Source organism: Psammomys obesus, unplaced genomic scaffold (genome assembly GCF_907164565.1).
Source record: "Psammomys obesus unplaced genomic scaffold, mPsaObe1.curated_primary_1811, whole genome shotgun sequence".
Lineage (NCBI taxonomy): Eukaryota > Metazoa > Chordata > Mammalia > Rodentia > Muridae > Psammomys > Psammomys obesus.
Window position 1 is genome coordinate 25,817,278 of NW_026596134.1, and position 20,183 is coordinate 25,837,460.

The 20,183-nt window shown below is 44.7% G+C and overlaps 1 protein-coding gene across 7 annotated transcripts; it reads right to left on the minus strand.

The window, feature by feature from the left end:
- Nucleotides 1-902: 902 nt before the first annotated feature.
- On the minus strand, nucleotides 903-11,639 carry LOC129665953 (acyl-coenzyme A thioesterase 5-like). 7 transcript variants are annotated; one of them, XM_055592922.1, is made up of 5 exons: nucleotides 10,569-11,639; nucleotides 9,818-9,961; nucleotides 8,174-8,637; nucleotides 3,814-4,016; nucleotides 903-1,639 (listed from the first exon to the last, which is right to left on the minus strand). In XM_055592922.1, the coding sequence occupies exons 3-5, from the start codon at nucleotides 8,628-8,630 to the stop codon at nucleotides 1,034-1,036; spliced, it is 1,266 nt and encodes a 421-aa protein (XP_055448897.1). In that variant the 5' UTR covers nucleotides 8,631-8,637; nucleotides 9,818-9,961; nucleotides 10,569-11,639; the 3' UTR covers nucleotides 903-1,033. The 7 variants fall into 7 exon arrangements, with proteins under 7 accessions (XP_055448897.1, XP_055448895.1, XP_055448891.1 ...); XM_055592920.1 differs by having other exon boundaries at nucleotides 8,174-8,776; nucleotides 10,569-11,638; XM_055592916.1 differs by having other exon boundaries at nucleotides 8,174-8,791; nucleotides 10,569-11,638.
- Between the last annotated feature and the right edge of the window lie 8,544 nt (nucleotides 11,640-20,183).

The following is a 20,183-nucleotide window of genomic DNA, read 5'->3' on the forward strand; positions in this document are numbered from 1 at the left end:
AGGCGTGTAGACTCCATTCTAAGAGGAGAAACTCTAATCTGATATGGTAGCGAGGTAGACATGACAGTTGTTCACGGACATTCATGGGGGATTGGTTCTTGGGCCCAAACCCTGCAATGATTCACACACTTGAAATAAAATAGTGTGGAATTGGCTCGTGACCTGAAAACCTTCTCTCTAACGTTGCGATGACCTCCAGAGTGCTTGTGACCCTCAGTATAACACAAATCTGTGCAAATAGCTCCCACACGATGACATAAGGTTTGAGGAATAATGACCCGAAAAGGACCCTGTGCGTTCAGTGGAGACTCAGTGCTGCTTTCAAATAAGTTCAATCCATGGGTGGTAGACACTGCAGCGGGGAAGCCCAAAACAGGAAGGGCCACTGCCTAGGCTCTCCTGCACAGCAGGAGAAGATTGATTTGTCAACGGTCATCCAGCAAATAGTCCTTGAGCTGCACTATTGAACGGATGTCAAACTGACCACTGAAGCATTGTGAGTTGCTGGCTGTGGCAGGGAGCAGCAATGCTTCCCAGTCTCTTAAGTTTCTTTCGTCAAGATTTATTCCTTTAGTGTAAGGAGTGTTTTGCCAGCATGTTCGTATGTGAGTGCCTGGAAGTCAGGAGAAGGCTTTCCATCACCTGTAACTCCAGCTAGGAAGCAGGTGCTGGGAACTGAACCTGGATCCTCTACAAGATCCTCTGCTCTTACCCACTGAGTCATCTCAAGGCCCGGATCACATGAGTTTCTTTAAACTCGCTTCCCTCTGAGTATAGTGAGAGAGCTCAGTGACAGAGTGCTCACCTACCAGGCACAAACCCTGGGCTCCATTGTTGGCACCATGAGAAAGTAAGAGCCACTCCTTTCCCAAATCAGTAAGTAACAATCCAGAAGAGCTACGTGGAGTAGAACTCCAAGACTTTATTAACTCCAAGAAGTTATTAACAGGAGAAAAAAATGCACACACATCCTAACCGTGGCAGCTATCCTCAGGAGGGGACAAGGATCAGAAATATCACCACTCAAAGAAAATTACAGTTTGGCTGGGACTGTCCTGTCTTCACCACCCAAATGTTTGTGGAAAAAAGTCTGGAGCTGCTGCCATGCGTCCACCTGGGCCATGGCGTGAGCCCGGGGCTCCCCTCCCCAGATGACAACAGTGTTGTAGAAACTGTGCAGGGAAGCCTTGCACCAGGGGAAGTAGGGGGGCTCAATGTTGTGCCCCGTGTCTGGGTAGCAGATGATCTGGGGCTCCTCCTTCCCGTGGGCCTGTAAGCGTTTGGAGGCCTCTCTGGCATAGAACTCGCTCCTCCTTTCAAGGTCATCCAGACCAACGAGGAACAGGAAGGTCGTGTCTGACCTCTCCACGGGGATGATGCTCTTCAGGTCTGCCCCTTCCAGAGGGACGTTCAGGATATCCACCACACATGAAAGGCCATCTTTGGTCACTTTGATGCGATTAATGTCAGTACCCACAGGGAGCAGGGTCTGATCCTTGTACTGTAAGATTTTGCCAGTATTGGCCACAGAGCCATTGATTATGATAGCAGCCGTGATGCCTTTCAGGAAAGAGGCCATGCAGAGGCAGAAATCAGCCCCTTTGGAAATTCCCAGCAGGCCAATTCCTGGACCCTTGACCTAAGAAAGAGACCAAGAAAAAGAAAGAGCATGAGTTCACCTAGAGGGCAGGACAGCGCGTGATGCCAACCAATGGATGCAAGGTGGCCCTGAGCCTGAAGCTCACTCTGGACCATCCTGGCGCTTTTATAAATTGATTCTTCAAATCAATGTCCTGAGTGGTATGATGGGACCTAACTCGAAGTCCCACAGTCTCCATGAAGCTCACACGAGGAGTAACAGGCACAATTCCTAAGCATGCGTGTGTCAAAGAGAACACGTTGGCAATCAGGAAAAGGTTTTCCTTCTTGTCTGGGATGCATTTACATTCAGTAGAGGGCCCTGCATTGTCGGGGGACAGGGTTGTGCACTGTGCATGCAAACACTGATTCCTGCACCCAGAGATCCCTTGCAGCCTGGATGTGGACATTGTCATTGTTTTGTTTTTAATTTGTTTATTTATTTTATATATATGAGTATTCTATTTGCATGTGCCCCTTCATGGCAGAGTAGGACATCATGTCACATTATTGATGGTTGAGAGCCACCATGTGGTTGCTGGGAATTACACTCTGGACCTCTAGAAGAGCAGACAGTGTTCCTAACTGCTGAGCCATCTCTCCTGCCCTGGGCAATGTCATCATTCCTGAAGCAGCTCCTGCTTTCTGTTGTGTAAAGATTGTTCTCCATCTTCTCTGATTGGTTAATAAAGAGCTGAACAGCCTATAGCTGGGCAGGACAGTTGAGGCTGGACTTGCAACCAGGGAAAGAGGGTCACAGTGGCCAGGAGAAGATTGCCATGAGGAGGTTGCTATGGGAGAGTTCTAGTAGACACAGAGGGAGCAGCAGCAGGCAGGGTGAGATTAGAGGGCAGCTACCGAGGCACATGGCTGGGAGATTCTCCAGACTAGTGTAGACAGATTAGAAAAAATGAGGCTCTGCCCAGATTTCGTGCTTAAAGAGTATTAATAAATGTAGTTGGTCTCTGTGTCATCACTGGGAGTTACTGCGGGTATCAGAAAGTCCCTCACTGATTTTACAGTACAGTCATATGGATTCATTATCATTCAATAAGCATCACGGTAAACTGAGGTCAGCTTCATGTTGTATGAGTTCAAGATCCATGTTTAGGTTCTGGGGAAGAAGATGTTTCAAACAAAAGCAATTCTGATTAACATTAGGAAATGCTGTTTAAAAAGAGTGTTTAGGGGAATTGGACTTGGAAGAAGATTCCTATTCAGAACTATTGACAGGCTTTGGAGAGTAGGGACAAGGCTAATGAGGTTACACACTCATGTGACTGTAGGGCCAGGCAAAGCGTCTGCAAGGGTTCTCGCTGAAGGCTCCCAGGCAATGACTTTCTTACTTCTAACAGGCAAAACGAGGCTCTTCCCATCAACCTCGCTTCGGCTGCTCTCCATTAGTGGCCTCTGAAGTTTCCTTGTTCTCACTGAATGTGATTTTCTTTTTTTCATTGCCCTCACCCCCTACACACATGCTAAGCTCATAGGGACCTGACTCTGTCTTCCTCATTTGTATCCAGCCAGGCCTAAGTCCTCTGCTGTTTGCCAAGTGAACGAGATCAGTGAATGGAAGGCCCCACTGCAGGGACTTTCCAAGTGTGAGTCATTCAGTGCAAGAACAAAACCAGGGGTAGGAGACAGACACAACCCAAAGCAATGATGCCTCCAGGGGCCCTAGCACTTCACTAGTGTGCCTGAGTAAGGATGGATTTTTAAGTGTGTGTGTGCGTGTGGGTGCGTGTGCATGCGTGTGTGTGTCCACAGCTCTACTCCTATTCCCTGGACCTGGAGTTACAGACAGTGATAAGCTACTTGACTTGGGTGCTGCTGACCCAACTTTGGTCCTGTGGAAGCTCAGCAAGTGATTTGAATGCCTGAGCCCACCTCCAGTCTAGGTTCCTCTTCCGTTTGCTGACTGTAGGGGTCCCAGGGAAGCCCCTTTCCAGACACACCACAACACCTGGCTTCTAGGTGAGGCATTCAGTCACCAGAGCTCCTGTTCTCATCAGTGCCTGAGATACCCTCAGTTCAGAAATGCACTTCTCTTCCTGGCTGGGAGAAGAACATTTGATTATTGCCCAACAGCTCAGCCACTGAGCTGACAATCTTACCTTGGTGGGTGGCTGTTTAAGGAACATAGTTCCTAAACCAAAGGCAAAAACAACAGCTAACCTGAGGGTGACTGAGCAGGTAGTTCACAGCTTCCTCAAAATACTCCAGGTGGATCACGTCCATGTCCTTGGGGAGGTCGTCATAGTTATAATAAGCCAGAGCCATCACGGCAAAGCCCTTCCCAGCCAGCAGACTGGCTCGATACTCCAGGAGGCCATGTCCAATTCCAAAAATGTCCATGATCCCAGGATAGGGTCCCTTTCCTAAAACAAAACAAAACAAAACAAAACAAAACAACAAACCAAAGAAAACAAGCAATGTAAGAGTCCTCAATGAAATTTTGAATTTGTTCTTTCCTCTAAATGAGAGCAGGGAGAGAGGAGAGTTACAGGCATTCAACCCTCGTCTCCTTCTTTGAGAGCAGACCTTATTGGATATTATATCAGAGAGGCCCATGGGTTCAGGCGGACACAGGATGGAGAGACAGTTTGCCATATTCTCAGCTCAACAGCCTTTGCCCTGAGTCCACAGCAGCTCTGAGAGCCCATGATTGCAGGTGTCAGCTGCTGCCTCGGTCGGTGCCTGGACTCGCTGCCTGGCTTTTTGTGCAGCCTCCCTTGGGTCCTCCCAGGTTCCTGGTCCCACTTTCTAATGTCATTGCTGATTGTTTTCCTACATCTGTTGACCTTCCAATATGTTCTTTTCCTACTTAAAGTACCCAAATTCTGTTTCTTATGCTTGTAATAAAAAGATCATAATTTAATTTTTCTACTATTATGCTGTCAAAGCCCACCGCTGGTTTACTTATAAAAAGGAAATCTTTAAAGGAATTCTATATTCTTAGGTAATGGCTACATATTCTTGGCAAGGGTTTGTAATTTAAAAAAAATTATTTTAAAATATTTTAAAATAATGATGATATGAATGAATTATTGCAGGATAGCTGATCACGCTGTGAACCCAGGATTGGGTACTGGAAGAGCCTCTTTCTGGTTGTGTTGTGGCTCGGCCCTAGCACACACCTTCAATCCACGAGCTTTCTGTAAACAGGATGAAATAAAGTCAACCCTAGGTCAAGAGGCAGGGTAGCAACCAGATGACAGGGAGTGAACATAGGAACAAACCACACAGAATGAGAGGAAGTCCGGAGGACAGACAGAGGGATGCACAGGAAGTAGAAAGGAGGGGCATTCAGTTTGAAGGGATTTTAAGACAGCATGGAGAAGGTGAAGGAGCTTTTCCCTTCTGGGATGTTGAGTAGGAAGGTCAGCTGGGGGCTTTCTGTCTCTCTGAGCTAGCAGGCTTTCACCTCAGCATCTGGATCCTGAGTCTATATTGGGAAAGTCAAATACTGATTTTGTTGTAAAACAACAATGAATGTTTTGCATGAACTTGTATGTCTGTGCACTACCTGTGTGCCTGGTGCCCAAAGACACCTGAAGAGGGTGTCAGACTCCTCATATCTGGAGTTACATACAGTTGTGAGCTGCCACATAGGTGCTGGAAGGTGAACCCACAGCCTCTACAAAAGCAGCCAAGGATGTTAACCTCTGGGCCCAAGGTTTGTCATTTTCAAGGTTGCTACCATATAGTTAAACTGACTTCATGCTCATCTATATTGCTTAAAATATTGGGGCTGTATTGGAAGTTTTTGTTCCTTTTAAAACTCACTTATGTTATGTTTTAATCCCAAATGTGGGATATGGGACTGCCTTAGACTGTCTCTGATAATTGTGCCATGCTGCATTCAGAGGGGTGCTGTCTTTGCCAGCTACAGTTGGTATAAATACCAGGGCCTAGAGAGAAAAGGCATGGCGGCTTGGAGGAGACAGACTGAGGGAATACTTCTACATGCCCTCCACCTCCCGAGAATTCTTCTAAGAAAGAGGACGCCTGCTTGCTGTGTTTGCTGGTTTGCTGATATCCTGGACTGTGGGGTATCCTGATGGCTGAGACTGGTGTTGCCCCAAAAAGACCCCAATGACCCTACTGAACAGGAAGTAGTAATGTTTATGTCCCCTTTCCCTTCTAACCTTCTTTTTCTCCTACCCAGGACTGGGGATTTGGAAGAGAGCTAGAAGCTTTAGGAACCCCAAATAAAGTGGAGTTTAAAAACAGTGCCCTAGTTAGGATACCAGGGTATGACAGACTTGGAATGGGAAGGGAGCACAGATGCCCATGAGGAAGTCCAGAGAAACCATTAGGGGAAGCTGTTATCGAAAGTCCTTCAGGGCTGGTGGGGTTTCCTTGTGGTGCATAAATTTGTAGCTATCCTATTTCAAGGCTGTTTGCCAGAGAAGCATTTTCATCCCTTCCATCTTCTGCAGCAGCACTTTGGCCACGGAAACTTGGCACACTAAGTATTAACTGTTGTGTAAGAAACACAGCAACCTGCTATCCTAGGATGCTCATCAAACTGCTTTTCATCAGCATTTCAGCAGTCAGGGTCATGAGCATCAAGGCTAACTTCTTAGAAAGGCTCTTTCTGAGTCACTGAACCTGAGCCCCTCTCAAAGCTGTGCTCTTTCACCTGAGAAAGAATACCCCAGAATCACCTAAGAAACAAAACCCCATGGTCTACACACACACACACTTAGTTAAGGACTACAGATTTTAGTATGTTTATCCTATGTCTAATATCCACTTAAAAGCGAGTATATGCCATGTGTGTCTTTCTGCTTCTGGGATACCTCACTCAGGAAGAAGGAGGACCCTGGGTAAGAAGCTCAAGCTTTATTCAGAAAGACAAACAGGATGGACATTGGAGGAGGGAGAAAACAGGGTACAGGACCGGAGTCTACCACAGAGGGCCTCTGAAACACTCTACCTGCAGGGTATCAAAGCAGATCCTGAGACTCATAGCCAAACTTTGGGCAGAGTGCAGGGAATCTTATGAAAGAAGGGGAAGATAGAAAGACCTGGAGGAGACAGGAGCTCCACAAGGAGAGCAACAGAACGAAAAACTCTGGGCACAGGGATCTTTTTCTGAGACTGATACTCCAAACAAGGTCAATGCACAGAGATAACCTAGCATCCCTGCACAGATGTAGCCCTTGGCAGCCCAGTGTCCAAAGGGTTCCCTAGAAAGGGGAACAGGGACTGTCTCTGACGTGAACTCAGGTGCTGGCTCTTTGATCACCTCCCCCTGAGTAGGGGAGCAGCTTTACCAGGCCACAGAGGGAGACAATCAGCCAGTCCTGATGAGACCTGATAGACTAGGGTCAGATAGAAGGGTGGGAGGACCATCTCTATTACTGGCCTGGGGGAGGGGCATAGGAAAAGAAGAGGGAGGAAGGGCGGGATTGGGAGGGGACAAGGGAGGGCGCTACAGCTGGGATACAAAGTGAATCAACTGTAATAAATAAATACATAAACTTATACACAAGTTTTTAAAAAAGAAAAAAAATTTGTTCTTTGAACTTTTTAAATAGCTCACAAGACATGGTCTGGAATCTTATAATAAATTTTAGTTTTATATCAGTTAAAAACAAACAAACAACTGAAAGGGTTAGACTAACTTTGTAACCTGTATGTCTTCTAAAGCCTATAGTTTTGAGTTTTAGGTTCAGGTTAAGCTAAAGCCTCTTAGTACCTTTCCAGAGTATGGAGTATGTGACCCTATCTGTGAGGACAGATAGAGAAAAAAAGCGAGCAAGCAATGACCTTCACTCAGCAAAAAGAATGACCAGACCCTTGTCTTCGAGATATTGTTTCTTAGCAAACAACCCAGACTTCTTCTGAGTAGCTTCTGACCTCCAGCCAAGAGCCCGCAGCCCTAATCTTCAAGGATAAGCTAACCACCGCCACCTTCAATTGTAGCTGCATCCACACTTGGCAGGACTGGCCAAGCTTGAGCACCTAAGACTAACCAATTATTTTACTTTATAGCTTCCTCATCCAATCCTAAATTGCCAAAACTGCAACTTCAAATTTCCAGAAATTTTTCTTTTAAAAACCTAAGGTCTTTGTCTCCCGGTGCCACTCTTTGCTGACCGGCAGGGGTGACCCCATTGCGCAATGGTTAATAAACCTCTTGCTTTTGCAACGAGTCTGTGAGAGTTTCTGGGAAGGGCATGATCTTAAACTCTTGAGCTGTGAGACCGCAGGTCTTACACAACAACAAACACACACTTTCAATTCCAGTCTCTGAGCAGCACTCAAGTTCTACAAGTTAGAAAGCTCCTCTAGAGCAAAGCTGACAAAAGTGAACCCGTGCACAACCACTGTGGATCTCATTATCACAGTGCAGATTTCCAGTTCCGGAGGCCTGGGCGAGCTTTGAGGCTCTGCTCCTGAGGTGAGTTCAGGACTCCCCCAGCCATGAACCCGAAGGGGCCCAGGGGCCGCACCCCTGAAGCATCTCTGGTTGCAAGCCCAGGACGGGGGGGTGGGGGTGGGGTGGGGGTGGGGGGCAGCTCACCTGGGGGCAGGAAGAGCGTGGCGCGCACCCGGCCCTCGCGCACGGGCACGCGCCGCACCCCGGGAGCCAGGAAGTGGCGCTCGTGCCCCGCCTTGGCCAGCAGCCGCCCGCCGTCGGGCTCGTGTCCGTCCAGCACGTCCAGTTCCAGCACGAAGGGCGTCTGCACGTCGCGCTTGACCAGGCGCCAGAAAGGCCGCTCGGGCTGCATGGCCCAGAGCAGCCCCATGGGCTCGAGCCCCGCGAAGCTGCCGCCCAGCGCGGGCGCGCGCGCCAGGTCCAGCTGGCCGTGGGCATCGGCGCGGTAGCGCGCGTGGGCGCGGAAGAGCGCGCCCTTCTCGTCGCGCAGGGCCGCGCGCAGCGTGACGGGCTGCCCGGGGGCCAGGCCGCGCACGGAGATGCCCAGCGGCTCGTCCCAGCAGCTGCGGCCCGCGGGCTCCAGGCTCAGGGTTGGCACCATCTTGACACTGTGAAGAATTAGAATACTGTGGGATGAATCGTTTCTTCTGCCCTCTGGAGTCTGTGATCACCAGGGAACCCTTGACTTCCCGGTCTCCTTCGTCAGAGGCGGTGAGAAAGTCGGCAGTGTTTATAGGCTACCGAGGCCTGTACGCAGAAAAACTGAACAGTAATGACTTTTTCAAAGTGATGTTGAAATAAAGGTACAAATACCGAGTTACGAGGACCACTGCCCACATCCTAACAGTTTAGCAAAAGTCCCCCAGGGTCCTCTAGCGCGGTGATCCTGAGGAATTGCTTTTTGAACCTTCCTTACTTGGGTACATGGCGGCTTTTCCCCCTAAGAACTTTAGTTCGTATCCGATGGGACAAACAGGAGGCGGAAAGTACTTCTATTTAACTCTCCTCACTCTGCAGGGTGCCTCTGTTTGGCTGAACAGGTCAAGCAAGGAGAGGAGATTCAACCCTGCTCTACCAAGGTCAAGCCCAATCAGTGACTGCAGCCCGCACCATGGAGAATCCCCAGGGGCTGAAGGGGTAAAGAACCTGCCTTGCCAGGATGAAGGCTACAGTTCAGATCCTCAGAAATCTTGTAAAAGCCGGGCTGGCTTGTAATTCCCCGGGGCAGAGGCAGGTGATCCCCAGGACTAGCTGGAGTCAGTGAGCTCCGAGTTCAGAGAGAGACCTTCTACCCCAACAAAGTGAAGAGCGACAGAGAAGACATGTACTGTCAATTTCAGGTCTCCACGTGCATACACACACACACACACACACACACACACACACACACAGACATGCACCAATACACAGGCATCTGCCTCCACACACTCCCCCACACACTCACATATCACACACACACACACACACACACACACACACACACACACACATATTTAATTTTTTAAAATTATTGTTTGGTTTTTTCCAGACAGGGTTTCTCAATGTAGCCTTGGCTGTCCTGGAACTCTCTCTGTAGACCAGGCTGGCCTGGAACTGACGAGATCCACCTGCCTGTGCCTCCCAAGTGCTGGGATTACAGGTGTGTACTGCCACTGTCTCACCATAGAACATATCTTAAAAAAAGAAATTTCGGGACAAGTCAGAGTAAAGCCTAGTGCGGTGGGTTTGAGTAAGAACGGCCCCCATAGGCTCATAATTGAGTGTTTAGTCATCAGAGAGCAGCATTACCGAGGATTAGGAGGTGTGGCCTTGTTGGAGGAAATGCGTCATGAGGTGTGGCCTTATTGGAGGAAATGCGTCACTGGAGCTGGGCTCTGAGGTTTCAGAAGGCCCACCAGGCCTAGCGTCATTCGCTTCCTGCTGCCTGTGGATCTAAATGCAGAACCCTTGTTACTTCTCCAGCACCGTGTTTGCATGTGTGCAGGTGTAAGCAAGCCCAATCATGCTCTCCTGCCTCTCTAAGATAGCAGGTTTTCACCCCAATACCTGGCTGCTGAGTCTTTATTGGTAAAAATCGAACGACTGGGATTTTTTTTTTAAACCAATAACAATACAGGTGTGAAGTTGCAGCTTTAGTTTCATCCACCAAATGTGTGTGTACATGTGTGTATGCATGTGTATGTGTGAAGCTGTTAGAGCTTCTCGAAGCTTGCTTCATCCACCGTGTGTGTGTGTGTGTGTGTGTGTGAGAGAGAGAGAGAGAGAGAGAGAGAGAGATCCCCCTTTTTTTTTCCACTGGCTCTGAAAGAGTTCCCAATGAGTTTTTCGCTGGTCACAGGGAGTCCTTGTAAATCACAGTAAATGAAACTTTGTTCCCTCAGAGAAAAGTCTGCTGAGTGATCAATTGCCAACTCCCCACCCCCATCAGTGTTTCCTGGACTTCGACAGTACACCTTTTAAATTTACACATGGGCACACTGATAAAGGAATTCCCGTCGGGTTTTGCCTGAACACAGTTGCCACATCTGGAACATAGTACCTGGGTCTGGGGAATAAGGCAGTTCCCCTTTCCCTAGGTGGCTTGGTGGAGGCCTGTCACCAGTTGCCTTCCCAGACTTGCTGGAAGGATGGGTCTGACCTCCAGGAGCGTCCACCTTCCTGTTTGTGTATCCTGTTTGGTCAGTTTTTGTTTCAACAAGTCAATTTGGCCCCGGGTTGCATTCCTGCATTCAGTAAACGGGGCTTTGCCTGGTCTAGGGTCACTTCCTGGGTAGCCAAGTCAGCTTTGTGTTGCCTCTGGCTTCTCAGGAATCCTCTTGTTGGTGTTCTTTGCAAGCGTAGAATGCCCCCCCTCCTTTGGAGAGCAGTGAGGGGTGCAAAGGCTAGAAAAGAAACAGTGGGCTTTCATGTGATTATACTAGAAAGGGAAGAATAGGCCGGAGACAAGTTATTGATCAAAGAAAACACTTCACTCTGTATTGTATGAGGTCATTAATATTTACTACTGATATATCTTTTAGTAAAGCTGAAGTTAATCCTAAACAGCCAAATCACCACACAGAGACTAGGATCTATTTAGTTAACCTAGAACACAATGCTGGGCAATAGTTACTCCATCCAAAATCTCCAAGCCCGCTTAGTTCCTACCATTAAGAGTCACCCATTATACTTGGTTTTAGTGATATCTTAGGTCTGGTTCATTTCTCCACGTTGTTCCAAGACTTCTCCTCCAGTCAATGCTCCCCCAGCTTTGTTGTAATCGGTGATTAATATTTACTATTGATTTATCTTCTGGTAATGCTGCTGTTAATCCTAAGCAGCTGTATAACCAAATCACCACACAGACACTGGGTTTATTTAGTTAACCTAGAACACAATGCTGGGCAATAGCTACTCCATCCTGAACCTCCAAGCCCTCATAGTTTCCTAACATTTAGATTTCCAACATTATACTTGCTTTTTTGGTGATATCTTAGGTCCAATCCATCTTGCCACTTAGTTCCAGGATCTGTCCTCCAGCTCTCCTCTCCTAGCTCTCCCTGCTTCTCCTCCCACTCATTTCCTGCCCTCTGGCTTCTCTCCTCTCTCCTGTCCTCTGGCTCCTTTGCGCAACATTGTGGCTAGTTGTTTTATTTTGACCTGTTTACACACAGTTGAGACAGGATACTCAGAGTAAGTATCAATACAATGCAATATCCAGATTGAAGGGGGGGCAGAAATCAGCATTTGAATGAACAAGGGTAAGGTGTATGCATTTTAAAAGAGCATTATACCAACATTTCCTCCTTTAAGTCCAATAAAAGGCTCCTTTTCTTTCAATATAATAATAATTATGAAATTATGAAAACTGTTAGGTAAAATCTACATGTGCAATGTTCAGTCCGTGTGTATTTAGCAACTTAGGAGAAAGTATATGATTATCCTATCTATCCTGACAAATTTAGAGCTCTATACCTAAATTAACTTTCATCCTTATTGGTATTACCTAGATGAAAGCATTTCTTAACTTCTAAACAACTTAAGCTTAATTGAGGCCCTATAACTATTTGGTCTTCAACACCATCAGAGACTTGAGAAGGAATAAAATTAGTTATTACAGTAAATAGGAAGTGCATGTTAGCAGCTTCCAAAAAATAAAAATTGACAGAGACACTTTGCTGCCTGAACAGTCACCCATAACTCTTTATAACGTTGGAGCATCATCTCCAGCCTTCTGGCTCAGAATATTTGACAGACATAAATGTGAATTAGGAACTATTTAGGACTTGGCAGAGTTTGGCAGTCGACTTGTCCTGCATTTAAGCTTGCCCATCTTTGGCAGAATTTGTCTGTTGTGAAGTGAGGGGTTTTTTGTTTTGTTTTGGTTTGTTTTGGTTTTTACCTGAGTGGCCACATTTGCCACATTTGAAGCCATCTCCATATGGAGGTTCTTCAATGCTCATCATCTTCTTTGAGGTAGGCAGGGTGCTGCCAGGAGATGACCTGTCTCATTGTCAAAGATTCTTTAAAATAATAGATATTTTTAAATGCCATATTCTGTAGATCTCTGAAGTTTTTGAAGACTACCTATCTTTATACAGTTGATCTGTCTACAAAATCATATCTATCTGTTAAACCTAGGATGTATACTCCTTTGATAATTAGACTAGTGTCTGACATGACTATGAGTTGATTAACTAGCAATTAACTTGCGTTACCTAATACCCTAACTGGTTTTTAATAGCAGTTTAAAAGTATTGGAAGTTGCAAAACCTGCACTCCCGATGCAGGGGCACCGTACCGCTCCCTCCCCAAAGAGACTCACAGACCGCGGGTCTATGCAAAAGCAAGAGGCAGATGGGGGTTGTCCCTTCAAAGCAGGAGACGACCCTGAACATACCAAGCACAGAGTTTTTATACCTAAAAATCAGGCCTTTACATTGACTAGTCAGCAGAAAAGATAGCAGTTTTGCAGTTGGCAGCTTACAGCTTCAAGGACAGTCTTTTCAGTCCCAGGTTTCTTATCTTAAAACAAGCTCACCCAGTCTTTTGAGGAGGGCCATCTGGTCTGGCCTCTGCTCAAGGTTTAGTAGCCCTTAATTGCCAGACTTATTCTTCTTTCTTAGCTGGCCCTTATTCAAGGTCCAGTTGTTTTTCTTTCTAGTCTGGGATGGTCCCATTTCTCAAAGTAACCTTGGATTTGTATTAATATAGTAAAGCTTATACCAATGTATCAAAAATACTTATTTTTGCATCAATATGTAAAATCCTATACCAGAGTTAAAATTAACCTTATTTGAGAATAACAAATAAAACCCTGAGTTGAGAAGATTCAATAATCTACCTTTTGTCTTATTCCTATAAGATACCCCTGTGTACTCCTTTCTTTTTAACCCCTTTTCTCCTTGTCTAAGAAAGAAAGATAGAAAAAGGAAGAGAGAGAATCCCTGAGTATAACCTTATTTCACTCCGAATAAGACCATTAATAATTTATAAACATCTCCCAATGACAATAAAAATTTGTAGCCCATAGAAAACAAACAAAAACATACCCAACCCCCTTTAAGGAAAATTGGACATTGTTCTCATGGATTTCTTCTAGCTGACATTTTGGACATGCAGAAATCCTGTTAGGGGGGCCCAAAGAAAATTGGGAAAAATTGGTTAATTAAGCAAGCAATAACATTTGTGGTCTAGTCTTTGAATGTTGAGAAATTTCAGGCTTCATAAAAGTCCTGTTTGAAACAGTCTAAAATGCTGGACCAATTAAGATTAGTAGCTTTCTTCAAAGATCTCTTGGGGGCAGTCTTTGAGGAGAAACAGCAATTGAAGCAGTTGAGGCAGGAACAAGCAGAATGCTGGAACGTGCAAGATGCTGGAAGAGATATGTCAATGTCAGCCTGCTGGCAGGAGGATTCTGTCAGGTAAACCCATATAGGATCTGATATGTGTTATATACAATGGGTTATTTCTATTTCTGATTACTTGTTGTAATTGAAGAAACAGTGAAGTTAAGTCCGAATTATCCTGAATTAGATCAGCAGTTTCCATATGCAGAACAACTGTTTCTGCATATTGAGACTCAGTGACTATATTAAGAGAGTCATGAAAATCTGGTAACACCAAGAGAATTGCATATAATTCTGATGTTTGAACTGAATCATAAGGATTCTCCACCACTTTACTCAGATTTTCTGACTTATAACCTGCCCTTTTTTATTTATTGGCATCCGTATAACATGTGGGAGCTCCAGAAATTGGAGTTCCTTTTATTATATGAGGAAGAATCCAATTGGTTCTTTTTATAAACTGAAGTCGCTTGCTTTTGGGTATCTGTTGTTGATTTCTCCCAAAAATTCACAACAAGCTCTTTGCCAATATTCGTTGTCTGCCCATAATGACACAGTCTCAGCATTGGTAAAGGGCACCACAATTTCAGCTGGATCTATTCCAGCCAATTGACGAAGTCTCATTTTTCCTTTTAGGATCAATTCAGAAACTTTTTCTATATAGGTTTTTATTTTTTTATTTTGTTTGTGTACCAAAAATATCCATTCTAAGACACAGTCCTCCCTCTGCATAAGAATTCCTGTGGGAGAATGAGTGGAGGGCAAGATAACCAAAATACAGGCCCTCTTTGGATCAATATGGTCTATATATGCATCTTGTAATTTCCTTTCTACCAGAGCCAATTCCTTTTCAGCTTCAGTTGATAATGTTCTTGGACTATTTAAGTCCTTAGTTACTTAGCTCTTGAGTAGCTAAACTAAGGGTAGGCCATAGCCAGTTAATATCTCCCAGCAATTTTTGAAAATCATTAAGAGTTCTTAATTGGGTTTTTCTAATTTGTACTTTTTGTGGTTGAATTTTCTGTAGACTTATTTTGTATCCTAGGTAATTAATAGAATCTCCTCTTTGTAATTTTTGGGGAGCAATCTGTAATCCCCAACAAGGCAAAGTTCTATTTATTTCATCAAAAATATTTTCCAATGTTTTCATATCTGAATCAGCTAATAAGATATCATCCATATAGTGGTAAATTATGGATTGAGGAAACTGCTTAAGAATTATCTCCAATGCCTGTTGTACAAAATATTGGCACAAAGTAGGACTGTTCAACATTCCCTGCGGTAAGACCCTCCAGTGATATCTCTTTAGTGGGCAGCTTCTATTCAAAGTGGGTCCTGAGAAAGCAAACCTTTCCCTATCATGTTCATGTGAAGGAATTGTGAAAAAGCAATTCTTTAAATCAATCACTATAATAGGCCATTCCTTAGGTAACAAGGAAGGCAATGAGATTCCAGATTGTAACGATCCCATTGGCTGAATAATTTTGTTAATTATTCTTAGATCTGTAAACATCCTCCATTTGTCAGATTTCTTTTTGATGATAAATAGCGGAGAATTCCAAGGGCTGTTGGACTCCTCTATATGTTGAGCCTCCAGCTGTTCCAGGACTAGCTGTTCTAGTGCCAGTAATTTTTATTTACTCACAGACCATTGTTCAATCCAAATAGACTGGTCTGCCAACCACCTTAGTGGTAAGGCTGTGGGGGTTTTATTAGCAGTGGCTTCCCGACACGAAGTTGAAAGGATGGCCTCTGATGTATTTTGTTTATGGACAGCCTGGACAGTCTGTAACTGTTATTGATGTCATTTTTAAATAATTTTAGCTTCTTTATCAGGAGTATTACCTGGTTTTTGGCTTGTTTCAGAATTTGGGGGGATGTTAATCTGGGTCTTCCATTGTTGTAACAGATCTCTTCCCCATAAGTTTATGGCTATCTCAGCCACGTAGGGCCTTGATTTTCCTATTTGACCTTCTGGTCCTGTACATTTAAGCCATCTGACACTTTGTTTTACTTCAGATAAAGCTCCAACTCCTTGGAATTGGATATTCACCTCTTGAAGTGGCCAATTTGTAGCCAAGATTTAGGAGTGATAATTGTGACATCAGCCCCAGTATCTACTATGCCTTCAATTTCAATATTATTTAAAATTATCTTTAACTTTGGCCTTTGATCATTTTTAGAGGTTTGCCAATATATTTGTTTTTTGTTCCCTTCCTGGTTTTTTGATTCATCTATAGAACCTGCTCTGGCTCGCTGTCTAAGTTTTTAATGTCTATCCCAGAGCAGTGGTATTTAACTTTCTTGTGACAAGAGTATCCCTGTCCTGTTTCGGGGCCTGCAAGATACCCCCTTGGGCGTTTTTTGATAAAGGATTACCCCATTTATCTGTGACTGCTCTACATTCACTAATCCAATGTCGACCCTTGCCACATCTTCTGCATATTCTAGGAAATAAGGCTCCCTTCTTGAATTATTTTGGTTTTCCTGGTAACTTCTTTTGTAGTAATCTTAGCCATCATAATTAAGACATTTCCCAAGGTCTTTAGAGGTAGCTTCTCCTATCAAGGTCAAATTGGGTGAAGGAGGTTTGATGTCAATCATATTTCTAATCCATTCATCTATTGGTGCAGATCTTGCTCTTAATGGCCTTACTGCCTCTTTGCATTCAGTATTAGCTTTTCAAAAGCTAAAGATTCTATTAGTGCTTTTCTAGCTAGTAGATCTAATATACTTCTATCCACAGCTGAAGTCAATCTTTGCAAAAAGTTAGTGAATGTTTCTTTGGACCTTGTATGATCTGGGAGAATGGCTCAAGCCTTTTTCCTGATTCCTCAACTTTGTCCCAGGCATTTAAGGCTGCTATGCGACATAATGCTAAGGTTTCTTCATTACATAACGCTAGTATCTCTGTGTCAGCATACTGGCCATCACCAAGCAGCTGTTCCTTAGAAACACCAGCACCTCTGGCTCTGTTTTTGTGCGCTATCTCTCTAGCCTCTTCTCTCCACCATGAAAGCCATTGTAAATATGGCCCAAGTTCTAATATTGCCTTTGCCATATCCTCCCTGTCCTTTGGGATTACTCTACTTCTAATTGACCAGGAACTCAGCATTTGTTTTACAAATGGTGAATGCATTCCAAAATTAGTGACACTTTCCTTAAATTTCCTCAGATCTAGCACTTCCACAGGGCATGAGTAAGTTCTTAAACAGGGGTTCATGAGGCAGAAGTTACTTGGTCATCTCTTAGGAGCCATGTGACCCATGTCTGGGTAGACATATGGCCATCTTGCTATCTTGTTGAGTAGACAATATTATAGGGTAAGGTGTCAGGGTCATGAAGAGTTACATTCCAGATGTCTATATGAGGCATTATAAGCTGCTGGTGCCAGGCTCCAGGTAGTCATACCTGGTTGTTAAAGCCTGGAAACTTAATCTCTGTTTGGGACCTTTTGTTTCTACGCCAACAGCCAAGCTTCCTGAATAGACCAGCTTCAAGTAGCACGAAAATGAAATCCCTCCCCTTTAATCCTTCCACTGGAGCATCTGAAGAAGCCCAGGGTTAGCTGACTTGTCATATTTTTCTAGTTTACTTTTAGTTAAACATTTTTTATCATATTTATTTATTTACTTACTTACTTAGCATGAGCCACAGAGAACAATAAAGGAGAGAGGACAATGTGCCAGCTCCCTCTTTCTCCCGTATAGGCCCCGAGGTTTGAAGGAGGGTCGTCAGGCTTGACAGCAAGCACCTTTACCTACTCACTGTGCCATCTTGTAGACCCTGTATTTAAAATATCTATCTACATTTATTTTTTTCCTACTCTCTACCAGTCTAGTTATCCCCCTTGGGACCCAAATTTTACTATTTCTTATTTACTCGTTTATTATTTGGCATAATAAAACATATTTTTATCTTTTTCTCACCACTAGATCCTATTTATTTATTTATTTATTTTTGAGGGAGGATTTCTCTACATAGCTCAGGCTGTCCTGGAACTAACTCTGTAGACCAGGCTGGCATCAAACTCAAGATCTGCCTGCCTCTGCCTCTCATCACCTGGCCACTTGTAATTTTTTTGCATCTCTCACTTTTACTTACTGGTTTCTTTTTATTATTTCCTTAAATTTATGTTTTGAAAAATATTTTTAAAAGGATGTATTTATGTGTGTGTGGTGCATGTGTGTGCATAACGTGTAGGGAATCATGTGGGTGGTTGAACAAATGCAGAGGACAGATGACAGCGGATGCCTTTTTTGAGCTGGTTCTCTTTTTCTGTTGCTTTCACATGGGTTCCTGGGTCTAAACTCAGGTTACCAGGATTGTTGGCAAGTGCTTTTTCCTGATGCACAGTCTCATTTGCCCCATTTTGAAAAAAAATGGCAAAAGTTTTGAAGAGACTTTAAAAATTTCGTTTGTTTATTTATTTAGTGTGTGGTGTGCATGCATGCTCGAAGTGTATGCTATAAGGCATGTGCAGGGTGTTAGAAAAACGTGCGTCTGTGAGGGTTACATGACGGGTTCACAAATCACACCACTAGACCGGTTCCACGTGGGAGGTTTATTAGGGGAAGGGAAAGGGGGGTCACAGAGAGACGAGGCGAAAGAGAAAGAGGGGGGCTCCAGGAGTTCTCTTATAGGGTGACCCAGGGCATGGGCAGGTGGTTCAAGGTGATCAGCAGGTGGTCTTCTTGGTTATCAGGCTTCACAAATGCCTGATAACTGGTTTGTCAGGTCCCTTGGGGCTGGCCGTAGAGATGCCTGCTTACTGATCCCAACATTCCTCCCTTTTTGTTTTGTTAAAAAGTGAGGAGTCAGGAAGGGGTGATGGTGGGGGAAGGGCATAGGGACGACTTTTGCTCTTCAAGCTACTTCCTGCTGATTAGGGGCGTTGTCATTCTTGGGGTACAGTTGGTCCCCACCATTGGGGTCATAGTCATCTGGCTCTGTGGGCAGAGGTTGATAATCCTGTAGGAGTAACTAATTAATGGTTTGGTTAGAGATTTTTTGTATTTGTTGTTGGAAAAATGTAGAGAGGAAGTTAATTAAGCAAGGTGCAAAAAGCAAAAGCAGAAAGACTAGCATGAGAGGTGAGACAAAAGGCAGAATCCATTTCCATATGGGATTCTGAAAGACCCAAGAGCTAGAGGCCTCCAGCTCTTCCTTTCCTTTTTGTAAATCTGTCTGGAGTTGTTGGATTTTGTCCTTTACTATACCCGACTGGTTGACATAAAAACAGCATTCTTCCTGGAGGAAGAGGCAAAGGCCACCTTCTTTAGCTGTGAGGAGATCCAATCCGCGTCGGTTTTGAAGTACTACTGCTGCCAGCGAGTCCATCTGTCCTTGGAGGGTTAGTATTGTCTGAGCCACTTTCTGAAGGTCCTGGATGAACTGGGAAGAAAGCTGATAATACAAAGTTAGTGAGGTGGCTAGTCCTGCTGTTCCCGTCCCTAGAGCTGCTGTGATTCCTGCAGCAGCCAGCAGGGGTAGGATTTGAATTGCCCTCTTCTCCTGCTGGGCAGCTTTTGAGTCCACAACCGGGATTGGTAGGGGCTCTCTTTTGTTTATCACCTCCAGCTCAGGGAAGAGGCGAACCAGAGCGCAAACCCCTGACCAACGAGCAGGCAGACGATGGTAGACCTGAGTGCCACAAAGAATTGAGATATTATTAACAGTAGGGCATTGGGGTTGAGATGAAGTTTCCAGGATTACAGTTTTATTACAGTCTAAGGAACTTAGCATTCCTATAGAGTGTGTCTCAGATGCCTTGAAACAGCTTGCCACACCAAAGAGGGTGATATGAAAAGTAGGGGGTTGTGGCAACCTCAGAATCAGGGCAGTTAGTAAGTGGTGAAGTGAGGTTACTTGACAGAGTCACTGCAGAGCTTGTCAGCGGTACCTCTGACTTGGTCCCCTGTGGTACACACAGCCAACAAGCTTTAAAATGGCCCGGTTGGGTCCCATTAAGGAGCTTGTAGGCCGAGGTCAGAGTCTGAAGTAGGAGATGAAATCACAGGTTTGTGTTATTCATGAGAGGGGATGTTAGAGAGGTAATGACCTTAGAGGATTGTTTAATTATCAATTCTACTTCTCCCATTCCCACATTTTGGGTAATTGGGACATATTTTCTCTGGATATGGATAGTACTTATTGATAGATCAGGTGTGTAGCGGCGGCAGAGTTTTCCAACGACGCCTGATTCCCATCTGGTATCCTGCGGGCCTTGGATGTATAGGTAGAGGGTCTTTTTATACAGGTGAAGGAGCTTCTTCTGTGCTGGTGCGTGGATTTGGCAAGACCAGAATGGGCAGCTTCCACACATG

Bases quoted from the DNA above. Each gene is read 5' to 3' on its own strand.
- LOC129665953 (XM_055592922.1), bottom strand. From the start codon at position 8,630: ATGGTGCCAACCCTGAGCCTGGAGCCCGCGGGCCGCAGCTGCTGGGAC. The intron at 4,017-8,173 runs GTGAGCTGCCCC...GTTTTGTTTTAG, and splicing joins CACGCTCTTCCTGCCCCCAG to GAAAGGGACCCTATCCTGGG. The intron at 1,640-3,813 runs GTTAGCTGTTGT...TCTCTTTCTTAG, and splicing joins ACCTGCTCAGTCACCCTCAG to GTCAAGGGTCCAGGAATTGG.